Source organism: Vulpes lagopus, chromosome 22 (assembly GCF_018345385.1).
Source record: "Vulpes lagopus strain Blue_001 chromosome 22, ASM1834538v1, whole genome shotgun sequence".
Classification (NCBI taxonomy): domain Eukaryota; kingdom Metazoa; phylum Chordata; class Mammalia; order Carnivora; family Canidae; genus Vulpes; species Vulpes lagopus.
This window is the reverse complement of record NC_054845.1, coordinates 21,767,245-21,790,377: the sequence shown is the minus strand read 5'-3', so window position 1 is coordinate 21,790,377 and position 23,133 is coordinate 21,767,245. Positions and strand designations below refer to the sequence as shown.

General features: G+C 34.3%; 2 protein-coding genes and 1 long non-coding RNA gene across 7 annotated transcripts in view; 1 reads left to right on the top strand and 2 right to left on the bottom strand.

Annotated features, from left to right (window-relative positions):
* VWC2L (von Willebrand factor C domain containing 2 like) overlaps positions 1-19,443 on the bottom strand; it is a 150,595-nt gene extending 131,152 nt beyond the window's left edge. Inside the window, exons 1-2 of the mRNA XM_041737394.1 lie at positions 19,285-19,443; positions 16,497-16,966 (exon numbers count right to left, since the gene is read on the bottom strand). Coding sequence (XP_041593328.1) covers positions 16,497-16,886 — 390 coding nt within the window. The 5' untranslated portion in view covers positions 16,887-16,966; positions 19,285-19,443. The remainder of the gene's footprint in view (positions 1-16,496; positions 16,967-19,284) is intronic.
* The window catches only part of LOC121480656, a 163,751-nt gene that overhangs the window by 92,093 nt on the left and 48,525 nt on the right, over positions 1-23,133 (top strand). The gene's annotated exons all lie outside the window — the stretch shown is intronic.
* SPAG16 (sperm associated antigen 16) overlaps positions 20,649-23,133 on the bottom strand; it is a 938,011-nt gene continuing 935,526 nt past the window's right edge. For all 4 annotated transcript variants that reach the window (XM_041737393.1, XM_041737392.1, XM_041737389.1 and 1 more), the window contains one exon: positions 20,649-20,952. In XM_041737393.1, the coding sequence (XP_041593327.1) occupies positions 20,777-20,952 (176 nt within the window). In that variant the 3' untranslated portion in view covers positions 20,649-20,776. The remainder of the gene's footprint in view (positions 20,953-23,133) is intronic.

The following is a 23,133-nucleotide window of genomic DNA, read 5'->3' as shown; positions in this document are numbered from 1 at the left end:
CGCCCTGGGCCAAAGGCAGGCGCCAAACCGCTGCTGCGCCACCCAGGGATCCCTTATTTAAATATTATAAAGGACACTTTGTGGGGAAAGGTTTCTGACTGAGTCATGAAATAAGTATTTAGGTTCCAATATTATGACAGTGAGCATAAACTCTCTAAAGGCAATTTGAAATTCACAATATCCACTGTGTGGATCACTGGTTAAGTCAATCTTCAAGCACTCCATTGACTAAACTTCCTTGCAGTAGATAATTACAGACTTACTGCACTAGCAGATACCATGATAACTAAATTTAGGGTAAGAATATATGCAGGGGAATCCCTAAAAGGTCTGAGAAAAAGCTAGTTTTATTTTATAATGTTTGTTAAGTTTAACGGTTGCGTCTTAAACAAAATGATTTTAGTATATTGTAAATTATTTTTTCAGGCAAACAAAACACAACATTCCTGATTTTAAACAAGTCCATTTTCCTAAGGGATAAGTTAGATTACAAAGTCCAAGGAAACATCCTGAATATTCTGAGGAATAAAGCTTGATTCCTAGAAAGCCTTCCATGACCATTGTTGAAGGCTGAAGCAATGGATGCATGCATGGATGGGATATATTCTAAGGGCCAAGTTTTAGCACACTGACTACTGTATCAATGGCTTTCCTTCTGACCAAGTGATATTAGGCTTCACATACCATATGGTGCTCCATTTCATTGATAATTTTGGCAAAAATTCTCAAAGAGAATATAGCTCAGATTGCTTTTCTAAAAACTTCCCATTAAACAACTATTTAAAATTTGATCTCTACCAAGGAAAATATACTGCTTTAAGATGCACTCTTCTTTTAGAGATAATTTATGGCATAAATTTTATCACTTTATGGAACAAATCTCATTACTTTCAAACTGTATGAGAAATTTGGAAGACTATTTCAAAGTTGCTGATGCCTGTCAGGAATCTCACTGTTCACTTCATTAAAATATACATTAAATTACAGAGTACAAGAGTATTTAGCATCCACTGCCACTCCTGTAGCCAGTAATTTGCATGCGGCAGATGTCACCTAATAATCAATAGAGCCAATGGATTTTAAACAAAATTCACAGTTCTCTGAAAGAAAACCCATTGTATCACTGATTAAAATGCTTCTCAGTGTCCTGCATCAAATGGGACTGTAGTGATCTCTTCAGTGATCTGCCCTATTGATTAGAGCACATTTGAAACACTGAGGTTGTAAGTCTTATCAAATTATGAACAGAGCTAGAATCTCTTTAAGAATTTTAATACTACTGAAGCAAACAGAAAACCAGATGCAATAGATTTTTTTTAATAATCTGTCAGCAAATGTGTATGATGTTCTCATTTGAGTAACAAGTTAAATAATAGGTGTTCTGGCTTTGTCTGAGAGTTGGCATTTTGATAATACATTCTGCAATATTATTTCTCAGATGTCTGTCAAATACCACTTTATGTTTCTTGAAAACAAACATTTTAGCCAGGTGATTGTAAAGAGTACATGTACCCTTGCCCATGTAGGTATAATAAGCTCAAATTCAGAAAAAAAGATATATGAATTTAAAAGTTATTTATTAAGTCTATTTATTAAATGTGTATTATATATCGGATAAAGTATATAAAGTATACCAAGATAAACTACATATTTAGCCTGCCCTTAATAAATGCCAATCTAGAAGACGAGCTAAGATATCCATAGAAAAAATTTTGACTTTGTAAAACAAATGATTTTTTACAAAAATAACTATTTATTTTATTTATTCGTGAGAGACATAGAGAGAGGCAGAGACAGGGAGAGGGAGAAACAGGCTCCCTCCCTGTGGGGAGCCTGATGTGGGACTCGATCTCAGGACACCGGGATTACAACCTGAGCCAAACACAGATGCTCAACCACTGAGTCACCCAGGTGCTCCAGTCTTTCTATTTTAATTTACCTTTAATCTGACCCTAATGTAAAACACAAGGATATTGCAAAGCAGTTGAAATACCCAGTCTAAAATTATTATTAAGTTCAAAAATTTCACTCAGTCTTGAAATTTACCATTATAGTTTCAACACAACAGTGACATCATATTAATTATTTTTTCTTTAAAAATATATTTTCCTAGGGGCATATGAATGGTGATCAGTTACGTATCCGACTCTTAAATATTGCTCAGATCATGATCTCAGGGTTGTGAGATTGAGCCCTGCTTCAGGCTCCATGCTCAGCACAGGGTCTGCTTAAGTTTCTTTCTCCTTCTGCCCCCCCCCCAAGTAAATATATCTTTAAAAAATATTTTTTCCTCAACTATTTAAACATATTTTGGCTTATTTTTAAATAGCAGGCAACTTTACAATTATATACTGCCTATTTTAATAAACCGATGTTATGGAGAACCATTTTTTTCTGAACATTTTCAAAGAATTTCATGACAATAAAATACAGCTTCTTCTGAAATAAGAATAGCATACAGAAAAATAAACTATAGATAAGGAGAATGTAAGCAAAAATATGTTTCTTTAGTTGCAGTCACAAATGTATTTCTTTTAAATAAACATAATATACTTATTAAGGAAATATCAGTATGTATTTAAGAAAAAAAAGAAAGGATGTTTTAGCATTCTCTACAATCTTCAAAGGAGAGCCCAAAGGTATAGACGAAGGCTAGAGCATTCACAATGAAGTAAAGATTTTGATAAAGTGTCACACCTATCCTTGTGTGAATAGCCTAGGAAAGCAGAAGCCTTTAATCCTTCACTGATAAGCTGGAGTGACTTTTGGCTTTGGTACAAAAAAAGCCCTTGACAATGAACAGAATATTTTGACTGGAGCCTGTATATCTCCATGCTAAGGATGCTCTACTTATCACCTATTTATGCAATAGGAAAAAAAAATGAGCAACTGTATAGCTCCAAAACTTTCCTGTCGACACTGAAAAGAACAGATTGTTGATAGCAGTTAAAAGCCAGTCATCTACAGTAGCATTAAAACAGGGCCATGTGTGCGTGGGGGAGAATTCATCACCGTTAGAATTCTACAGCCTGAGAGAATCATGTTAAGAGGCAAATAGGACCAGTCCTATTCTATGAGAAACATTGAAAGGAAATGCCTTGCATGGATGTCACCAAACTCAGGGCTTTTCAGAGTGTAGGAGGTGAAAGTCTTAGGCCTGGCATAACCAAATCCATTTGTATTAGGAGTACCTATCAGATTATTAGTTCAGAATTATCACTTTGCCACTGTCTTGGAATTTCTCTGGGCAAAAATTTACTAAAGGTTGAAATCTTTTCTTCCTTTTCCACTTGCTGGCAACATCGTACTTTTACATATTACGAAGAGGCAGTAATTAAAAATACAGTGAAGTGCTTTATAACTGCTAATATTAAAATATATTAATTTCCAATTTAAAATCCAAACAGCAATTTCCTTCTGAATTTTGCATTTCATTATTTGATGACATAAGTCATAGCTTACCTCATTCCAAAAGATATGTTGAAATGGCTTATGGGCAATAATATGAAAGTATATTTTAATTAAAAAAAAATCTTGACCAAGTAATGTCTTGATAAGTCCTTTGACTTTGGTTTGCATTTCTTTTGTGCAAGACACAGCAGAAGCAGTCACAACTTTGAAACCGTGTATAAGAATGACTAGTGCTGGGGCACCTGAATGACTTAGCTGGTTGAGTGTCTGACTCTTGATTTTTGACTCAGGTCATAGTCTCAGGGTGGTGGGATTGTGCCCTACATCAGGCTCCACACCCTGATTCTCTCTCTTCCTTTCCCACTGCCCTTCCTCTGCTCACTTTCTTGCTCTCTTTTTTCCCCTCTTTCTCTCTAGATAGATAGATAGATAGATAGATAGATAGATAGATAGATAGAAAGAAAGAAAGAAAGAAAGAAAGAAAGAAAGAAAGAAAGAAAGGCAGGCTAGTGCTATCTCCAATGCAATCTGGCCATATGACAAGGTGGAATGAACACCTTTGGAGCTCAGATCCTGCCATCAAAGACTATTGTTTTATCTTAGACCACTTGAACCTGAGTTTTCCCATTTTTAAGATGTAGATAATAACAACATAGTAATAGGGCTCTAATTTTGCCACTGGATTCTTAGCAGAATGAAAGGAAATTATGTAATAACTATGCAGCATTCATTAAAAGGCCCTCATTGTTCTAGCTTTGAATTTGACCAGTGTTATTTATTTATTTTTTTTATTTCCCCATTTCCAACGGCCATGTATTTCTCAAGGGAATGTATTGGTTATCAATTATTTTTATTAAGTTAGGCATGATCTCCAGTATTAGTTATTTGAAATATTTAATTTGTAAAGAATATACCTTTTAGAGTATTAAAAACAATTTGGATTGCATCTCTAAAATGTAGCAATATATGCAAAGTCATATTATGGTTAGATGAAGATGGCATTGGGCAACATTTTTAGATAATTAATTAGATTCTTATTTACAGGATGAAACTTCAATCTTTAATCAAATTCTTGGCTCAAACAGATTTTTAACTTTTTTTTTTTTTTGGAATCTTGATTTAGGTATGTTCTAGCTTCAGTGTGGATGTCTTAGAGTCTCATTAACAAAAGGATAATTCTCTGTTACTGTCCTTTTTATCCCTAATGGAGCTTTCTAACAGCAGTCAAAGATTTGCTATTTTAGCAGGATTTTATTTTTAATGTTGGGGGGAAATTAGTTAGACTGAATACTTTTAATTTTTTCCCTGTCATATTTGAGAAGGGGAAATAAAACTAATATATAATGAAAATAAATGGTGTTCTAGAGAGCTGTGGCTATTCTCTCACTATAAAGAAAAACGACTTAATTTGGTAACTACTGGAAGTTGACTATGGTATTTCTAAGACTGCAAAAATCATTATCAAAATCCATGGTTTGTTGATGTTGTTGTTGTTAAATCTGTTTTTCACTGATGAAAAAAATTTAGAAAAACCCTCTAAATTTGCAAAAATATTCCTGGGCAATTCTCACTGCATTTTGAACACAGCTGTTATTAATTTTTAATGGATCGGACTGTGGTTTAGATTCATACTTCTTCATGACAATGGGAGTTTTTAAAATGAAAGAAATTGAGTCCTGTAAAACGTGAAGCAGGGGAAGAATTTTCCTTATCTTAGCATGTATACATTTCCACCAGAAAGATACAGGACTTAATATGAAATATTTCAGAGTTATAATTGAACTGTTATGAAAGAATATGGGGCATGTAGACCCATGAAAATGAAGCCATCTCTACATGTCTTGTAAAACATCCTTAGTGAACTTGTGGAAGCTGGTCAGGTATAATGAGAAGAGCGCTAGAGTTAATCAGAAGCCCTTCCTTTTCATTTATAAAATGAGAATAAAAATATCTTGGAACTAAATAATTCTTGAGGGAACACCGGTGCAAAATATTTTATAAAATTGTCAGCTATTATTTCGTGTTTGCCTCAGGCATAGATCTGGTTGTGTCACTTTCTGATCTGAGCCCCTCGGTGGCTCCCTGCTCAGCCCAGGCTTTGGCCCAAACTCCTTGGCCAGACATTCACATTGTGAGCTGGACCCGTGTCTCCTGCTCTCTCTGGTGTCTCTTGTTTTGTTTCCTCTATATCTTATGCTCTGGCCACTTGGGTTAACTCATTTTTCTCTTTATGTGCTTTGCACTTACTTATGCCAATGTTCCAATTTTTGTCTGGAATATTTTCTGTGTGCTGAAATCCCTACTCTTAAGATATCTTAAGTCCTCCAGACTGAATTCCCCCCTTTCTTCATATGAGTTCCTAGTACAGTCATCACAGGCCACTTGCTATCTATTAGTGTGGTACCTGTATTCCTTCCTTTGATAGACTAGGAGCATTTTGAGGGTTAGATTTATGTCTGACATATTTTGGTACAACCCACGAAACCTACCACTTCTCCACATGTCAGTGATAATTAGAATATTTAATGAAATAAAACTATGGATTGTGTGAGTTGACCTGAAAAGATATAATAATGAACTGAATACCTAAGTAAGCAGACAGTATACATATTTTCATAATATATCAGGAAATATATTTATTATATTACATTACATTAAATTAAAAATACCTACTTGTCATGCTATTAAAGGAGAACACAAGGTAGATCAAAATAATGGAAATTTTTATCATCTTTGCTTATCTGTTTCATCTGAGAGTTCTCAGTAAGTGGAAAGGTATTAAATTATTATTCATCAGTACAAAGAACAATGCTGTACTGCTTGAAGGCAAGTGTGCAAAGAGATATATGGCTTAATATTATTGTTGTCAAGTATGTAACAACAATTAAAGTAGGCAAATCTAATGCTTTTTTAAAGTTACGTATGTGAAAAGAGATACCCCTGAAAACTTTTTAAGGGGATGAATGACTTTTCTTGTTACTTTAGTACTTTATTCACCTTCAAGTGAAGTTGGACCTTTATCTGTATCCAAAGAATGTTTAACCTTCAAGAATGAAGATTAGAAAGATTTGATGACAGCACAGCTTGAAAGAAGTAATAGGGGAGGAATAATCTTGTCATAGATCTGGGGTTGGCAAACTTTTTCTGTAGAAGACCAGATGGTAAATATTTTTGACCCATGTGACTCCTATGGTCATTGGAACAACTACTCCATTCTTCAATGCAGCCTAAAAACCACCGTAGACAATACAGAGATGAATAAGCATAGCTGCCTTCCAATAAAACTCTATTTACAAAAGCAGGTAGTGAGCTAGATTTGGCTTATGGATGATGGTTTGTCAATCTCTTAGATTTTTTTTTTTTTGTTATATGTAACTGGCATGATGGTGATGAAGTAATTTTTCAGTTAAATTGTTTTATGCAACACATATTAATCACTGTAAACAATCACACTAATTTAAATGTTGGCACTTTAAAAAGAGCCAGAAAATAAAAGATAAGCTGAGACATATAGCTATGTGCCATTAACTGCCCGTAAGAGTCAAATAAAGAAATTAGGGTATCTTGAATCATTAGTAAAGTATTTCTTAAACTGTGTTTCATTGAACTCTTATGAACCTGAAGATGTTAATAGATGTTCTGAGAAAAAAAGTGTTATTCGGTCACATAAATTTGTGAAGTCCTGTATTAAAATACAGTTTAGTGGTAATAGTAGTAAAAGTGTCAGGTAGTTTTTTATGAATTCCTTATTGTATGCCAAGTAGTTTCTACTATTGTCTCTCTTTTAGAGGTGTGTACACACCTACAGAGGTAAAGTAATGCATACCTAGGTCCCTTGGCTGGTAAGTGGTAGAGCTACTCTAAAATCCAGTTTTCACCTCCCTGTCAAGCTCATAGGTGTTGAATAATACATACTCTCAAACAAACCTTTTAAAAATGCTCAAGCAGTGTCAATATACTAATATGCACTTCACATTTCTAAGAACCATTGAAGGATACATCATTTCTTAGATTTACTTGACCATGAAAGAAAATCAGAAATCCTTACTAAGAATATAACAGAGTGCTGGTGTTCCCTAGAAAAGAGTCTGGAAGAGGCTACATTCATCATGACAGTGATTCCTAAATCTAGCTGATCATTAGAATAATATGGGAAATTTTAGAAACACATAAATTTAAATAATTTCAATCAGAATTAGGGAGAGGTCAAGGAATCTGAATTTTTGAAACATTCCTTCCTGAGATGGTACTGTTCATATGCTAGTTAAGGGATATTCCGTTGTCCTAATGCCATGGAACTAGAGTTTTCTGCATTCCTCATCCATTTTTCACATTCCATTCTTGCCCTATCATGAGAATCAGGTGCTTGCAGAGTGACATCAAGAACATGAATCCTCAGTTCCTAAAATCACCAAACATATGGCAAAAACAACTAATTTAGTTTGTTATTTCCTAGTATAAAGTAGTATCCATGAAAATAAACAGGCATTGTTAATCTAATGGGATTTTATTTTATTTTGGCCTATATTACTTGGTTTAATTATAGAATTTTTCATTTTTAGACAAAGAATCCCTTTTTACCAGAGCCTTTGCAAACTTAGATTCTTTTTGCAAATTGTACTGTATCTATGTCAGGGACTGATTTTAGATATGCCAATATTTTATTGTTCTTGTCTACTTGTAACTCTGGGTTGTCATGGTGATAGGTCCTGATATCTCATTTCTATAGACAATTAGCTGAAATAAATCTTTGCATCCAACATATTTATTGGAAAGGAAGATGCAAATGAGTGACATTTTCTTGTTAAACCTGAAGATAGTAAAATGTAGAAAAAAAGATCACAGGAAAGCAATGGATTAATACTGCTTTTGCAAATAATGAGCTATGTCATTATAGTCTTTTCAGTAAGTTTCAGTTGGCCTTTGTTTTATCAACTGTTAAGTAAGGACGTTAGATAAAATAGTTTTTTTTTTAGATCTAAAATTCTATGGTCAACTCTTTAAAGTAGGAAGGATCTGAACTGCAAAAAAAAAAAAAAAAAAGAAAAAGAAAAGAAACCATAATGCTTGCCTTTATAAATAGAAGAATATGTGCAAAGTCATACTAGAAATCCAGCCTCATGCCAAGAAGCAAAAGTAGTAGTCAAAGATCAATATTAAAACAAAAGGATTGAAAAATCCTAAACAACTCATATTTAAAAAAACACACAGCAAAACCTTGAGCAGGTAAAATTGTTAAGCTGCAAATTGATATATGATCTTATAATTTTCAAGTTCTCAATGCTATTAATTTTTCATAAGACATATATGACATTATTGTGTCTATCCTATAGTTAGAACAATTAAAAGTATTTGAGTTTTGTTTACAGTCACATGACATAATGGGGGGAAAATTAAAAGTTGTGTTCAGTGGACTTTTTTCCACTTGAGGTAGCTTTCTACAGGTATAAAATAATATCATCTGAAAACTTTTTAAGGGGATGAATGACTTTTCTTGTTACTTTAGTACTTTATTCACTCTTTTCATGGTGTCATTAAATCCTTGCAAAGAAGGCTTTATTGTGGTATGCTATACAGCAGGCTGGAGGCATCCAGAAAGGATGGTGTGTTGGAGTGAAATTACTGATGCTAATCAGCAGTGATGATAAAAGTCCAAAGTACAGACTCTAAAATAAGCCAGCTTTTAATTAATAACAGCTATTTTTGAGAAAGATGCTCTGGATAAACCAACCTACTGATCACTTCAAACCGTCTCTTAGTTATTTGCTTCAAGCTTTTCCCGGAAAGCTTGGCAAAGTACAACTAGAAAAATAAACCAGTAAGTTTTTCTTGTGCTGCCCCTCATAAAACACACTGCTTCACATATAAGTCAAGTTGTAGAAAAACAAAACCAAGCAAAAATGTGGTCAGGGTGAATAAGGAGGAGTTAGAAACAAAGGATTTACCTAAAGTAAGATTTTCTTCAAGTAAGAACTTCCCTGGTCCCTTAAATTTCTTTCACAACGCACAGACGTAAACACGTATACACATTCGCAAATCACTACACGCATGGAACAATGTCCACTGAGATGATGTATGTTAGAATAATCTAAGCAATTGGTATAGAAATATGTAGACCTTGGTTATGAAATGAGATGTGAAAAACAGAAAAAATTATGCTTGTTAATATCATACCACTGACTCACCATATGTTTTGGTGAGTAAAGCCACTGTTAAAAACAGGCTAATTTTGAAATTATCCATAGTCTTGTACAATTGGTTTGAAAGTTTGAAAGGGAGACTACCAGGTCTCTCTTTTCAGCTTCATTTTCTCATACTGTTGGAGCTTAAGGAGTGGGCAGCAATGTCTGTAAACAGCTGATGGCTGACCTCAAGTCTGGGGTAATCACTAACAGTGACAAGCTCCGCAAATCTCAGATGTGGCTGCAAATCAAACACCGATCACCCCCTGTGCACGGGGCACAGAAGCCCAGTCACAAATCTCTGCAGTCATACTTATCACACAGTTATCACCATTAACAGCAGCATCTTGCAATATGAAGGACAGCAATAAATATCAGTGGGTTAGCATGAAAAACTATTCCAACATAGAGCTAGCTGACCATTAATTCTCTTAAAATTTAAACTGTAAGCAGACTATTTTACCCCATTCAGGGGTTAACTTGGAAGCCATTTATTCCTACAATTGTACTCCCTCATATTAAAAGTGTTCAAAGAAGAGGATCATTCCCAATTATCCAGAGCTTTTGAAAGACTAAATTATTTTAAAAAATCTGATCTCCCATTTAGTGCAGTTCTATAGAGTTAAAAAATGCTGAGTGAGCACCATTTAAAAATAATGAGAGGAGTGAGAGGAACTTTATAAATTTAAGTTTTAACAAAATTGATTTCTAATCTCTGAAATTGGCCAGAGATTATACAAATTAAGTAGAAATTCCACCGTTGTTTACAAATATGGGAATTCCCCATGGAGAATATCCACTTTGAGCCTGTTAGTTCTGCACGCTGGGGCTGACCCTCAAATAACCCTAACTGATTAGCATTGCTTAATTTTTGTTATTTTGTAGCAACTTGAAAGGAGAAGCCATTCCTGTATTCACTCAAAGGCAATTTTAATGTTAAAAACCACTACATACTCTGCAAAACAGAAACTGTATTTTGCAAAGTCAGTGATTATGGAATTCTGAACCTCTCAACAAAGATCCTCAGTTATCTTTGTTGTATGAAATTTTGATGTTTTCTAGGACTTTCTTTGGATGGAATCCTACAAATTCCACTAGTGACTCCATTTAACCATTTGTAGAGAATTTGTAAACCCTCTCTTGGAAAAAATCTCACTTTAAACATCCCACTCATATTCTCAAAATCTACCTATTTCTCTGTTATTGCAATAAATAATACCTTCACACCTCTGGAAAGATGGATTCTGTATCCCTTCGCTTAGCACAGAAATCTTAGTTTCTGTGCATTTCACTGAAACTGATGCAATGGCAGAGGGTGTGGGATGCAGTGAATTGTGTTTTCTGCAAAGTGTTAACTCTGTCCCTCAATTGAGATTTCTTCATAGCTCCCATTTTTTCCTGTTCTTTCATATATTTGATCATTAGCTCCTGGTACATGTTGCGTTTCATTCTTTCTCCATTTTAGAACAAACCAACATCAAACAAGTCACCCAGACCTAAATTCAATAATCCTTTCTACCCAAACACTTCCACAGATTTAATATTGCCATATTGGACATTCATGATGGGGTCACGGATTGATGAAAAAGCTGGAAAGACTGTATTCCTGTGAATATACCCAATGAAGGCAAGTTGATTCTAAACCTTAACTGGCACTGACATTTGTTATGTGTGTGATGATTTGGCAAAATACTCCAAGTGATTACTTTTCTGTCCACTTTGCTGCTTTCTTCAAGATCTAAATATGAAATATAAATTCTAGGGCAAAAACTAGGCAACATGTTTGCTTTGCTTAAAGCGACCACATACGTAGAATATATGCAGCATGAGAACATGATTCAGAAAACTGAATCTTTTAAAAATAAAAATCAGCCACCTGATCAACTGTCTTTGGTTTATAGTGAGAAAAGCCACAAAGGCCAGTGCCTACAGAGAAAGGCAGGTCGTGGGCAAATCCAAATCCTGAATTAGGGACACTTGGTGTTGCCCATATAAAATCTCTTTAAAATGAGACAGGCTATGCAAAGGCTCTTTCAGCTGCATATAGTATAACTTTCAGTGTCTGACCTAAACTACATCAGTGTAAGTTTCAAGGTATTAAAGAAATCCAAAAAGGCTAATTCTTTCTGAGTGAGAGTTATAAAGATACTGAGCAAAAGAAATTATTTCTCCCTTTGGGAAACTCAGCATGAGATAGATAGTTAAATACCAAACCAAAGCTGATAGAGTCTATGTTTCCAATCAACTTTTTTTTTTGTAGGAAATGCTATTGTAATTTATTACTTATGCTTCTTATGTCTTAAAAAGTAGGTTCCAGTGTCATGCCTGGGTATACATAAAAGAAAGATGAGAACCTACTATACAGTGACCTTTATCTTAATACAATATTACCAGAACACTGAAAAATTTAGAGTTTTCAAAAAGAGTACAGAGAAACACATTTTCAAAGCTTGAATCAGTAAATGATGAAAAAAAATCTTTACAAAATAACATCACTTTCTCATCAGATAACACATGTAGATCAATTTACATTTGAATATTGTGATCTGAAAAGATTAAGTAGGGACGTATGTTTTGCAACTGTATAGAGTGAGACAGAGCTACTAAAACACCCACTAAGTGGTCACTGTAACAGGCATGGAGATGGAATCCAAGATGAGACCGGTTAGGAAGGAGTAGTAAGGAGGAGAAAGCAAGATGGAAATGAGCAATGTGTGTCACCTTTAGTTACCCAAATAGTACTCTTTATCTGAAATTTGAGTGCTTCTTTAATTAAAAGGAAGAGATCAACACATAAGCAAAAAGAAACTAAGGCATTTTAAAGGAACTCATAATTTTTTTTTTATTCTGTGGATTTAATTAAGATCTGACCTATTACATCATTCATCAACAGTGTATTGAGTGCCTATTATGTGATTCACATGATGCTGGGGCTGGGAACAGGAGAAAACACTGTCCCTAGCCTCAAAGAGTTCACTTTTAGAGGGAGAGACAGGTGGTTTAACATTCTGTTATTGCAGTGTGGTCAAGGCAGTAGAGGTGATAGAGAGCTTAGATTCTGCAGGCAAGCTACGTAGGTGTGAATCCTAGTTCTAGTTGTTCCACTTTAGAGCTGTGTGATGTTGGACAAACTACCTTATACTTTGGTGTTTCAATTTTCCTATCCGTAAAAAAGGTGCTAATTAAGGTATCATCATCATAGTATTATTATGAAATAAAATAAGTTGTGATACACAGGTCTTGATAGTATCTGGATATGATTTCTGTTCCTGTTTATAACGGTGTGAGTAGCTTGCTGTGGAAACATAGAGGAAGGTTGTGAGACCCAGCCCAGGATGCTGCATAGTACAGGGCTTTCCAGGTGAGAAAAGATTTAAATGGAGTTTTGAAATAGTCTAGTAGGATTAACACAGGTGCACAGTGGTGAAAAAAGAGGCAGGGAAGAGAAATCACTGAGAGTTTGGGATACTTGGAGAAATTGACGAGTAGAATTGAGTCTCTAGTAGGGAATTAGGTTTTTATCTTGAAGACACTCCTGTTTTATCCTCATGCATGCTGGTCATCTCATTCTCTGTTTTCTGCAACAGCCCTACTTCCCTAGCCATTAATTTCTCTTTACCTCTATTCAGTTCTATACTTGGCTAAAAGGTAATCTTGTTCTAAAGACACATTTAAGTAGGTCATCTCTGTGTACAAACTGCATTTTATCCCTTGTTATTCTTTGGACTGAATTTAAATATTTTGGCCTGATATTCAAGTTCTCCTCTCTACTGTCCAAAACATATGTACAAGTTTACCTCTCTTATTATAATAGCGTAATAGTAACACCCAGCTTTCTGTTATTTCCATCTCCCTCCTCTCTACAGATTTCATAGTAATCTCTGATCCTGCTCAAGAAGTTTCCTCTTTGGAATTTTAATCTATCCAGATCAATTTGAATTACTTCCTTAAGAACAGGCTCAACTTTGACCATGCTGAAGAACAAGAAAGTTTGTCCAACCAGGCCTCACACCATGTTGATGGGCTTCTGACACCACAGTTCCTTTGTGCTGAGCTTCACAATCACATACTTGAAATTGTTTTTTCTCTCCATTCCCTTTCCATATTCTTCATGCCTTCCTTATGAGTGGAGATTTTGCCTTCCAGGTATCTTACTTTCCAGGGTACATGCATCTACAGTCTTGTACACCAAATAGCCCCAAAATGTTTGTTGGACCAACATATGTAAAAATATATAAAACCTTCTTAATAACATGCCAAGATAATTATGTGAAAGTTCCATTTATCTTTTGAAATTAGTTGTCTCTTATAAGCTAAATTGGAAGAGAATCAAATAATATTATGGCTGATATTTACTTAGGTATATATAGTTCACATAGATAAATAGAGCCTTTAAAAAAGTTTCGGAATCCTTTCAACTGAGTGACTTTTAAAGATGAGCTTCCATAATAAAATGTAGGCAAAGGCATAGAGGAACTGTAACCTTAGAGGAAGTCCATGGACATTAGAGTTAAGGAGAAAGGGAACAAGCATTTAGTCAATATCTGTTGTGTACCAGTCATCACAAGGTTGCTATTTTTTCATAAATTATCTCATTAACTCTAATATCTCCTCCCAAGAAAAGTAACTATAATTATGGCCATTTTACGGCTAATGCCACTGTGACTCATAAACTTAAGGAGTCTTTTCAAAGTCTTACATCTATATGATAAATTTGGGATTTGAATCCAGATCTATCTGACTGCTGAGTGAGTCCAAGTTCTCTGAGAGGTTGTTAGAACAGCAGTATTTATAAGCGGGTTAAATAACAAGATGATTTTGGACAAGTAACAAACTTTCTTGGACTTGGCATTCTTATGAGCTAACCCTAGATAATCACTATAGCTCTTATAATTCTAAATTCTTGCAAAAGAGTGGCACCTTTTTTCTTTCATTCATTTTTTCTTTTCTTTCTTTTCTTTTTTTTTGAAAATCACATTTAACAATCTCATGGTATAGAGAGTCAGATGGAAAGTTGTACACATCATTTGGTGATTGACTATAGCAGGGACATATAATTAGAGTGAAGTATTTATTAACTTTTTCTTTATATCTTATTGTTTGAGATGGTAAGATAGGTATTACCTCTGTAATAAAATAAAAATGTAATAAATAGAGGAAAAACTGTAGCGTTTTTAGTAGTGAGTTGACTAAATTCAGATAGTTTCTTATTTATTAAATATTGATGACCAAATTACATAAATCTCAGAAATTTTATTCAATGCACTCTTTTGCTTGGGTTAGGCTATTCTATAATGTCTCTTTGCACTCTAATCTCAGCAAGTATGCATGTTAGAGAAGAGTGACATGATTCTAGAGTCATGTCTAGAATCAAATTGTATTGAGTACCTGCATTTACTTTCATTACTCTTAGTAAAAATAGCTATGTCAAGATGTATCTAATATTTTATAGATCATAAAGCTGTTAATAAAAAAAAAGCTGTTAATAAATGTACTATACTGTTAAACTATTACTTGTTGTAAATAATGGTAATTTTGCTAGACTTTCAAGCTTTTTACTTCTCAGTATTGTACAACAAAATATGGTAAGCAGATGAAAGAGAAGAGCCTAGAATAACATTTATATATAAGAAAGTTGAATGTGATAACTGTTAAAATTCCCTTCATGTCCTAGTTAAAGTGATTGGGTTTTCTTGGGTAAATTACAACTGGTTTGAACCCATAACCTGGAATGGACTGAATGCAATGAAATGTCAATACATAGAATACTCTGATCATGATCAGTTTAAACCTTTTTTTCCCCCACATATTGATTTCTTCCAGCATTTGACTTTTGTAAAGAAGGGAGTTGGGTTAGTGCTAACAACTGAACATTCTTCTGAACAGTGACACTGAAAACTAGCTATATCTTCTTTTGCTTATAAGATTCTGAACACCTTTCACAGAACTTGGTTAGATGAAATGAAAACTTTTTGTATCAAGCCATCAGTATGACAGCCACTCCAAGGCACAAACTGCCATTATATTTAAGGGGAACATTCTGATACAATAATTTATACCCTCGGGGTTCAGTTCTGGTTTGTAGGACATCCTAATTAAAACTAGCTGTTTGAGAAAAGAGACTCAAAGCAGAGATAAAAATGAACTCCAAATTACTTGAAAATATGACATAAGCAAAAAAGAAAGATTATGAAATACTATGGAAGCTGGAATAATAGCCCCCCTCCCCCTTTTTATTACCTTTGACAACAAACTAGGACAAAAATTCAGTTCTCTTTGGGGGCCTGCAAGTAAAAAAAATCTAATGAGCAGAGAACAGAATGGGGATGGTGCTCTATAACAAGTAGGCCCAATGCATATTCTTAATAATATAGACCACTATATATTCTTAATATATAGACCGCATATTCTTAATATATAAATATAATATATAGACTCAGAAGTGTGTCTCCTTAGCACTTGCATTTCCACACGCTAAATAGAATTCTAGACCATAGTTAAATGACTCCCAACACAGGCTTATAAGCCACACACAAGTAAAAAGATCTTACAATATTTGAACATTAGCTTTAAATAAACACATGATCTATAAACATAGTTATTTCCCTCAGAAAACATATTTTGTAATAACACAAAGGAAATGATTGAGGGCAATAAAAGATGTTAAGCATGCCCAGAATACTTCTGAAGGAGGAGGTTATCGTGAAACCTTCAAGACACTTATCAACAAGCCAGTTGGTTCTTTGTTGACCACAGCGGTACGCAGGCTAACTGAAATCACAATACCGTAAGTTAAGGGGGAATTTAAAAGTAAGTTTTTCCAACTCTAATTTTAATGTAGTAATCTATGAAATACATAGTGTGAAAGATTAGTATTGAATAAATATGGAGGGTAACTCATACCTTAAATTCCTCCAAGATTTTGTAATTTTTCCCATGATATTCACAAAAGTTTTTCACTTCTTTGCACTCAGGGCAGCATCCATTGTGTTCCACTTTAGTACACTTTGGGTGAATTTTAGGGCATTCTGGCTGGTCACAAACAGGTCCATCCAGAGCACAGACACATGGACAGTTGGAATGCCCTGGGAAAAAGCGTTCTCCCAACTTGTATACAAAGCCGCTGTCATCCACACACCCTTTCCCTCGATAGTCATCAAAGATCAGATTGTCATTACTGGAGGTCTGGTCACCTTCATCAGCAGGGTAGTCTTCATGACTGATGGCAGCAGAGGTGACTGATCCAAGGATGACCAACAGAAGTATGCAAGCTTCATGAATATGAAGAGCCATCCCCCTCCTCAAAGGCTTCTGGATGTGCTCCTAATATTAAATATACTCAGCTCCTTCCATGGGAATACAAGAGGGGTAGGCTGAAAATAAATATTTAAAAAGAAGAATTTGACATATATAGAGAGAATATGGATTTACATAAGCCCTTGTTCTTAATTTGTTTATTTGGGATCTGTCTGGAAGACACTCAGACCTCAAATAGACTAAGTTCATGCAACTATCTATGCTTCTTATGAAGTTTGGGGAGTTTATTCTTGGCAATGCATGCATTAAATTTTGTCCTTTATTCCGCCTAGGAATCGTAAGCTCAGATTTACCTTCTGAATTTCCAAGGTTTGGCTTTGTTTAAATTGTAGAAGTGGTTTTACTGAGCCTCAAAAGGTGATTACAGTAGTTACAGATGGCTCAAGAATGTTGGAATCCACATTCTCTATTATTCCTTAAGCTGGATTAGTCAGTGATAGAATGTATATGATATAATTATCTGTATAAAAACTAAGAGATTAGTGAGAAAACATCTACTTCTAAAAGAAAGAGAAGGGACCAATAGTCTAATATAAATTATAATTGAGATGAGCTAGTATAAAGGTCTTCCTACTTCACTCCCATAACTGGAGAATAGCAGTGGTCTCAAATGTATTTCTTGTTTCAGAAACCATAAATATGGATTTTGGAACATAGCTATTAAGAAAACTAGTACAACCATTCCACAGTGAATAAGAGAAAAATTTAAATAATAGTGCAAGAGAACTCCATGTATTGAAAAGGATTTACTAAAAATAAATTTATTTGTATCATTGTCCACAGCTTTATTTTACTCAGGAAGTAAGCTCCTAGTGGGCAGGAAAGATGCACCTGAGATTTTTTTTAATGGCAGTTTGAATCTAGTATTCATGGAATGCTATTTGAATTAATTACTTCAATATAAAATATATACCATTCACATAGTCTTGAGGATATACCTTTCTTTTTGACATCCCAAACATATTTGCATTTGGTCAATTTGCACAAAAATGCCAATACAAAACTATTTATTGAAATTCCTTAAAGTAATGATGAGGTGTTGCCATTCACAGAAAATATGTCTGATTAATTTGGTGACATTGACTCTTAAAAGCTTCACTTAGTGTTAGTGCTTGGTGTGGAGTGTTAGTAGTGGGCTCTTATTTAAATGTTTAGGGTGACTAACTCATACAAAGGCTTTGGGGAAACTGTGACTTTAGACACTAATAGGTAAGAAAAAGTGTTGTCGGATGGTTCATTTATCTACCTAAATGCTATTGGCTTTATGCCAATGTTGCTAAGACTGTATATAGGACATTTTTAGATAATTTATAAATGTTATTTGTTGGTATATTTTCAGAATATAATGAGTAATGATAAATCATCCCTTTTCAGTATAGCATATACAGGTGATCATTTAAAAACATGATAGAGATGGAATAAGGATACTTCATCAACTATTATATTTGCATTTTAAGTAAGATATGCAAATTATCTTATGCAAAGTAATAGTTAAATGGAAGGTAGTATATTTATGCCCTCCTTTAAGAGAAAACTGCTCTCTCATGTTAGAATTCCTTTTGGGTAGGTAATGATAAAAGAGATAGATTTATTTTAAAATATGTCAAAAATAATGAGTCATGACAGAACAAAAAAAATGCAAACCTATAATTCTACTTGAGAAGCTGGAAGCTCCCTTTGACAAAGCATTTTTTTCTCTTAAATTACTACAGAGGCCACAAACATAACAGAAGCTTCTGAAAAAAGCATAAATATATATTTTACTGATTAAACCATGCATTTATACATCTCTCACATATTTAGAAAGTTTATCTTGGAAGAAAGGAATCTATTGTGCTTCCTTATAGTATTCCAGTAGTGTCTGCCAATACATGCAAGATAAGCCATATAAAAGACACATATCATTCTGCTTCAAAAGGACATAGACAGAAATTGATCTCTTTGCAAGCTACAGGTAGGCATTAATATATCAAGTTGTGATAAATGTAAACTTAAAGATAAAAATAGGGGTATAATGTCTACTTTATATAAACCTTAAACATGCTTTTATTATATGAAATACATTTTTAAATCTGCATGGAGAAAACAAGGTTTTCTTTTTAATATAACAAAGTTCTTAGGCTATTAAAAAAATCCCTTTTCGTAATAGAGCTGCTCTAGTGTAGTTAAAAACACCATTTAAGAGAAGAAATATTAGAGAAATGAAATAAAATGTTTATCTGAAGATTTTTAATAAGTAAGCAAACACTGCTAAACTGAGGACCACTTTCCAGCTAAACTTTCCCCCCTCCCTATATTGCTACATATGATTTAAAATGACTGCATCTATTTCTTTGAGAAAACAAACATAACTCATGTCATAAGATACACTTACCTAATCACTCTGGAGGTTAATGGTGGTGGTGGGAGTCATAGACCAATACGAACTAAAACATCAGGTATGTTTTAGGAAAGCAGTTCCTCTTTAATTATCCAAAGAATACATTTTCAGGCACGAATTAAAGGTAATCCATTCTTTCTACCTCCCATTTCAAAACACAGTCAAGAAGCAGTCTCCCGCCCTTCCAGAGAGAAACACAGCAGACACACATAAGAAATATGCTTTGGACCTGTCTTCAGAATTCAAAGCAAGAAGCAATGCTGGTCCTGTAGAAATCCAGACCCCAGTAGCAGAATCATGTTGAACTTATTTTTAGCATTTTCTCAGATCCTTCTATGAAATTTACCGGCTGATTACGCCTCCTCCACACATGAGTTCACTTACACAGTGTTTGGTACGGCAGTAGAGGTGATTTGGCTAGGCTCTGAGGATCACAAACAGCAATAGCATGCTGTAGCTTAAAGCCCACTCCGCTGGCAGTACCATCAGCATCATCCACAATATGTTGCTTGAATCCCCTCTTACACACCAGAAAATACTAACTGTGGACGTGAAGGAAAGGAGCAACTTTAGCTGGGTTTCTGCATCACTGAGAGCAGTTTGCAGACTGCTGATTTGGAGCTCATTCGCCGGCAGCCGGGAATTCCTCAGCACCACGGACAGCGCCAACAACTGGCTTCTGAGCCCAGCTCGGTGAAATCCGAAATCCGGAGCTGCTTCTTTAGACCAGGCTAGAGTGTTCTCTAAAGCAGTCGCACTTTATACAGCCGATGCATGCATTAGGAGTGGGAAAGACATTTTACACACGAGATACTTATTGGCATTGAAATTACAACAAAAAATACAAAACATTGTAATTATACCTAATGCATTCTTAGATGGGCTGCAGAGATGAAAGTTCTGGAAGAGCATTGCATTTAGATTTAAGCCATCTGCAGTCTTGATGATTATTAATAGATAAAGCATGATCATTGTCAAAGACTCTGTGAACATGTATGCTCCTCGATTCTATTTGACCCTTTTGTTGCAGAAAGACTTTCTCCACGCTATATGATTAAACTTCAGGTCTTCCTGCAGCTTGGATTTGATTTAAAAAAAAAAAAAAAGTAGCCCTGTTCTCCTGCAGTTTGTTCTCTAACATTCAAAATCAATCTCCTGTAATTCATCTAGTCTGTCATTAGGCGTCATTGTAAAGCTGTTTCTTTCAAACCCCTAGCAAAGATGCTCTGTCTCTAAATCCTTATCAAAATGAAGAAGAAAAAGAGACCCAGACACAAATGAGCAAAAAGTTGTGTTTTTTTTTTTTTAATTTTTTTTATTGGTGTCAGTATGAGCACTAAAATACATGTGCAGAACATGTTTTAAAGCAAATTGTAAATGTTACCTGCTGGCATATTTAACCAGATACTTCCTGGTTTGGGACTGACTACGCAAGGTATTTTCAAGCCTTAAAGGGAATGCCGTCCGCAGTGGGATATGCTGACCATCAAGACCACGTTCGAACAGTGCCGTCAGAGCCTCCGGAAAACAAATACTCTCCGTCATGAGAAAACACGACTGTGTGAGCCTCACTATCATGGCCCATCAATTTGTGGATTTGCCCTGATTTAAGATCTAGCAGATGGATAACCCCACTGCCACTCGCCTGAGCTAAAACTCGACCTGAGAAAGAGGGAGGAAGAGAGGGAGGGAGGGAGAAAGGGAGGGAGGGGGGAGAGAGAGAGAGAGAGAGAAAGAATATCAAAGTTTAATTTCAGGCAGTCACAGTTTATAAGCAATGGAATACACAGTTTTGTTTCAAATGTAATTTAACAGACTCATATTAGATGTCAGTCATTAAATATGAGCTAACTCATTTGTATAGGAAATAATTCCAGGCAAAATTAAGACATGTCAATAAGATTGTAAAATTTTAAAATGAGGAAGTGAAACCTAATGTCCCACCCACTTTATCAAATGCCCTCCTAATCTCCTTATATTTGGGATTAATAAATTTGAGAAAATGAGTGTGAAAGCAATGAAGCAATGCAGGTTTGTTTTTCAAGTGAATTATTTGTGAAAAGATGTCCAAAGCATAGGTTCAAAATCTCTGTCCCTATATAATGGATAATTTACATTTTAAATTTTGCATTATACTTTAACTTGTAATTATGCTAAGTCTTTACTTAGGTATAATAATATACATTTATTATGACACTTATGAACCTTTTTTGGAGTTGAAGTGAAAATAAATACCTCCAGTTCAAGGATGACTTAGGCTTTTTTACTCTAATTTAAAATTCAAAATTCGGTTAAACTAAGTTTATATTACATAAGAGCTAAATATAGCACAGAGTATTCTCATAATTTTTATACTGTGTAATTTTTAGTGAATAATTTCCTTCAAGTTAAAAACATCAGCAGCCCAATTCTAATGCTTTTATTAAAGAAGTCTGGTAACAAACTATCAGGGAATTTAGAGGTAAGTAAAAATAATGAAATATGTTTACATAAAGTCAGTATGTGGGGTAAATAAGTATGATACTAGGGCTATCTATGGGATTATCTAATCATACTTAGAAGGCATATTATCATTCCAGTAATGACATTTAAAATTGATTAAACAGTATATGTCAATTGATTTTGTACCTGATGTGAATAGTTTCATATAATCTTTACACGAATATAATGATAAAATAATATTAACTTCATTATATGGATGAACAAAGAGAGGTTTACAAAGGTGAAGTATCTTGCTCAAGAGGAGGTATGTTCAGTATGGAGGGAACTATCATTAAATCACAATCACTTTAAAGAGCCTGGGCTTTAAGTCATTGTGTTTTCACATCCAGCATAGTATTGTTATCAATGATGCCTTATTGATAGATTTTAAGTAGGTGATATATTGTGAAAATAAAATTTGCCTGTTTCATAGTAAAAAATTCTTTAATGATATTTCCATAAAAGTCACAGTGAAATATTTAATCACAAATTATACACCAAAATGTCATGAATATTTTGAAAACAGAAAAGTTATCAAAGTAAAAAATAAAAAAAAATTAAAAAAAGTTATAAAAGTAAAGCTAACCATGATAAATATAGTCTATTTACAAACCTTTATAACTACTGGGCTTCTTCATCTAGAACAAAACCTGACACAGCAAAGATCCTTAGGATGGATTAGAGTGTCCAAAGAAGCAGATGTGAATATTTATTATAAACCCTCTTCTACTAAGTCTTTGCTGACAGAGGCATTACATATGGATTCCACTTCTAGCCTCACTCTATAGACAATTGCTGTTTGTGACTTTCCTAAGAGTCAAACAAGTAACTTTTTTTCTTGTGGTCTTCATGCAACAGATAGGAAGGGGGTGAATGTTATTTTCTATTTTTGAAAGGAAACAGAATCAAGGCTCATAAAGAAAAAGAAGAGATTTAGCTTTAAACCATTATCTTTTGTTGAAGTCAAATCTGTAAAAATCATAATTGGAAACATTTATGAAGGTTCTTGGTAATTTCTGAAAGTTCAATAAAATAGAGAATATACTGCTAGAACCTAATGATGGGATTATATAATTCAGCAGCAGCATGCCTCAGGTATTTCAAAAATTTGTCTTCTATCGAACAGATTTTAGTCAGTAAGTTTATGGTGAAGTTTTTCAGGTTTACTTGAACTAACTCATTTACAGAAGATTGCAAGATAATGATTATGTATATAATAACTTATTCCTAAAATGTGTATAAATTTATAATGTTCAACTTTAAAGTATATGGGATTATTACAAGGCATACAATGTCTGTCTTTACTGGGACTTGAGATGCTGAACCATTTCTAGGCTAGAAGATTTTCAGAATTACTTACCA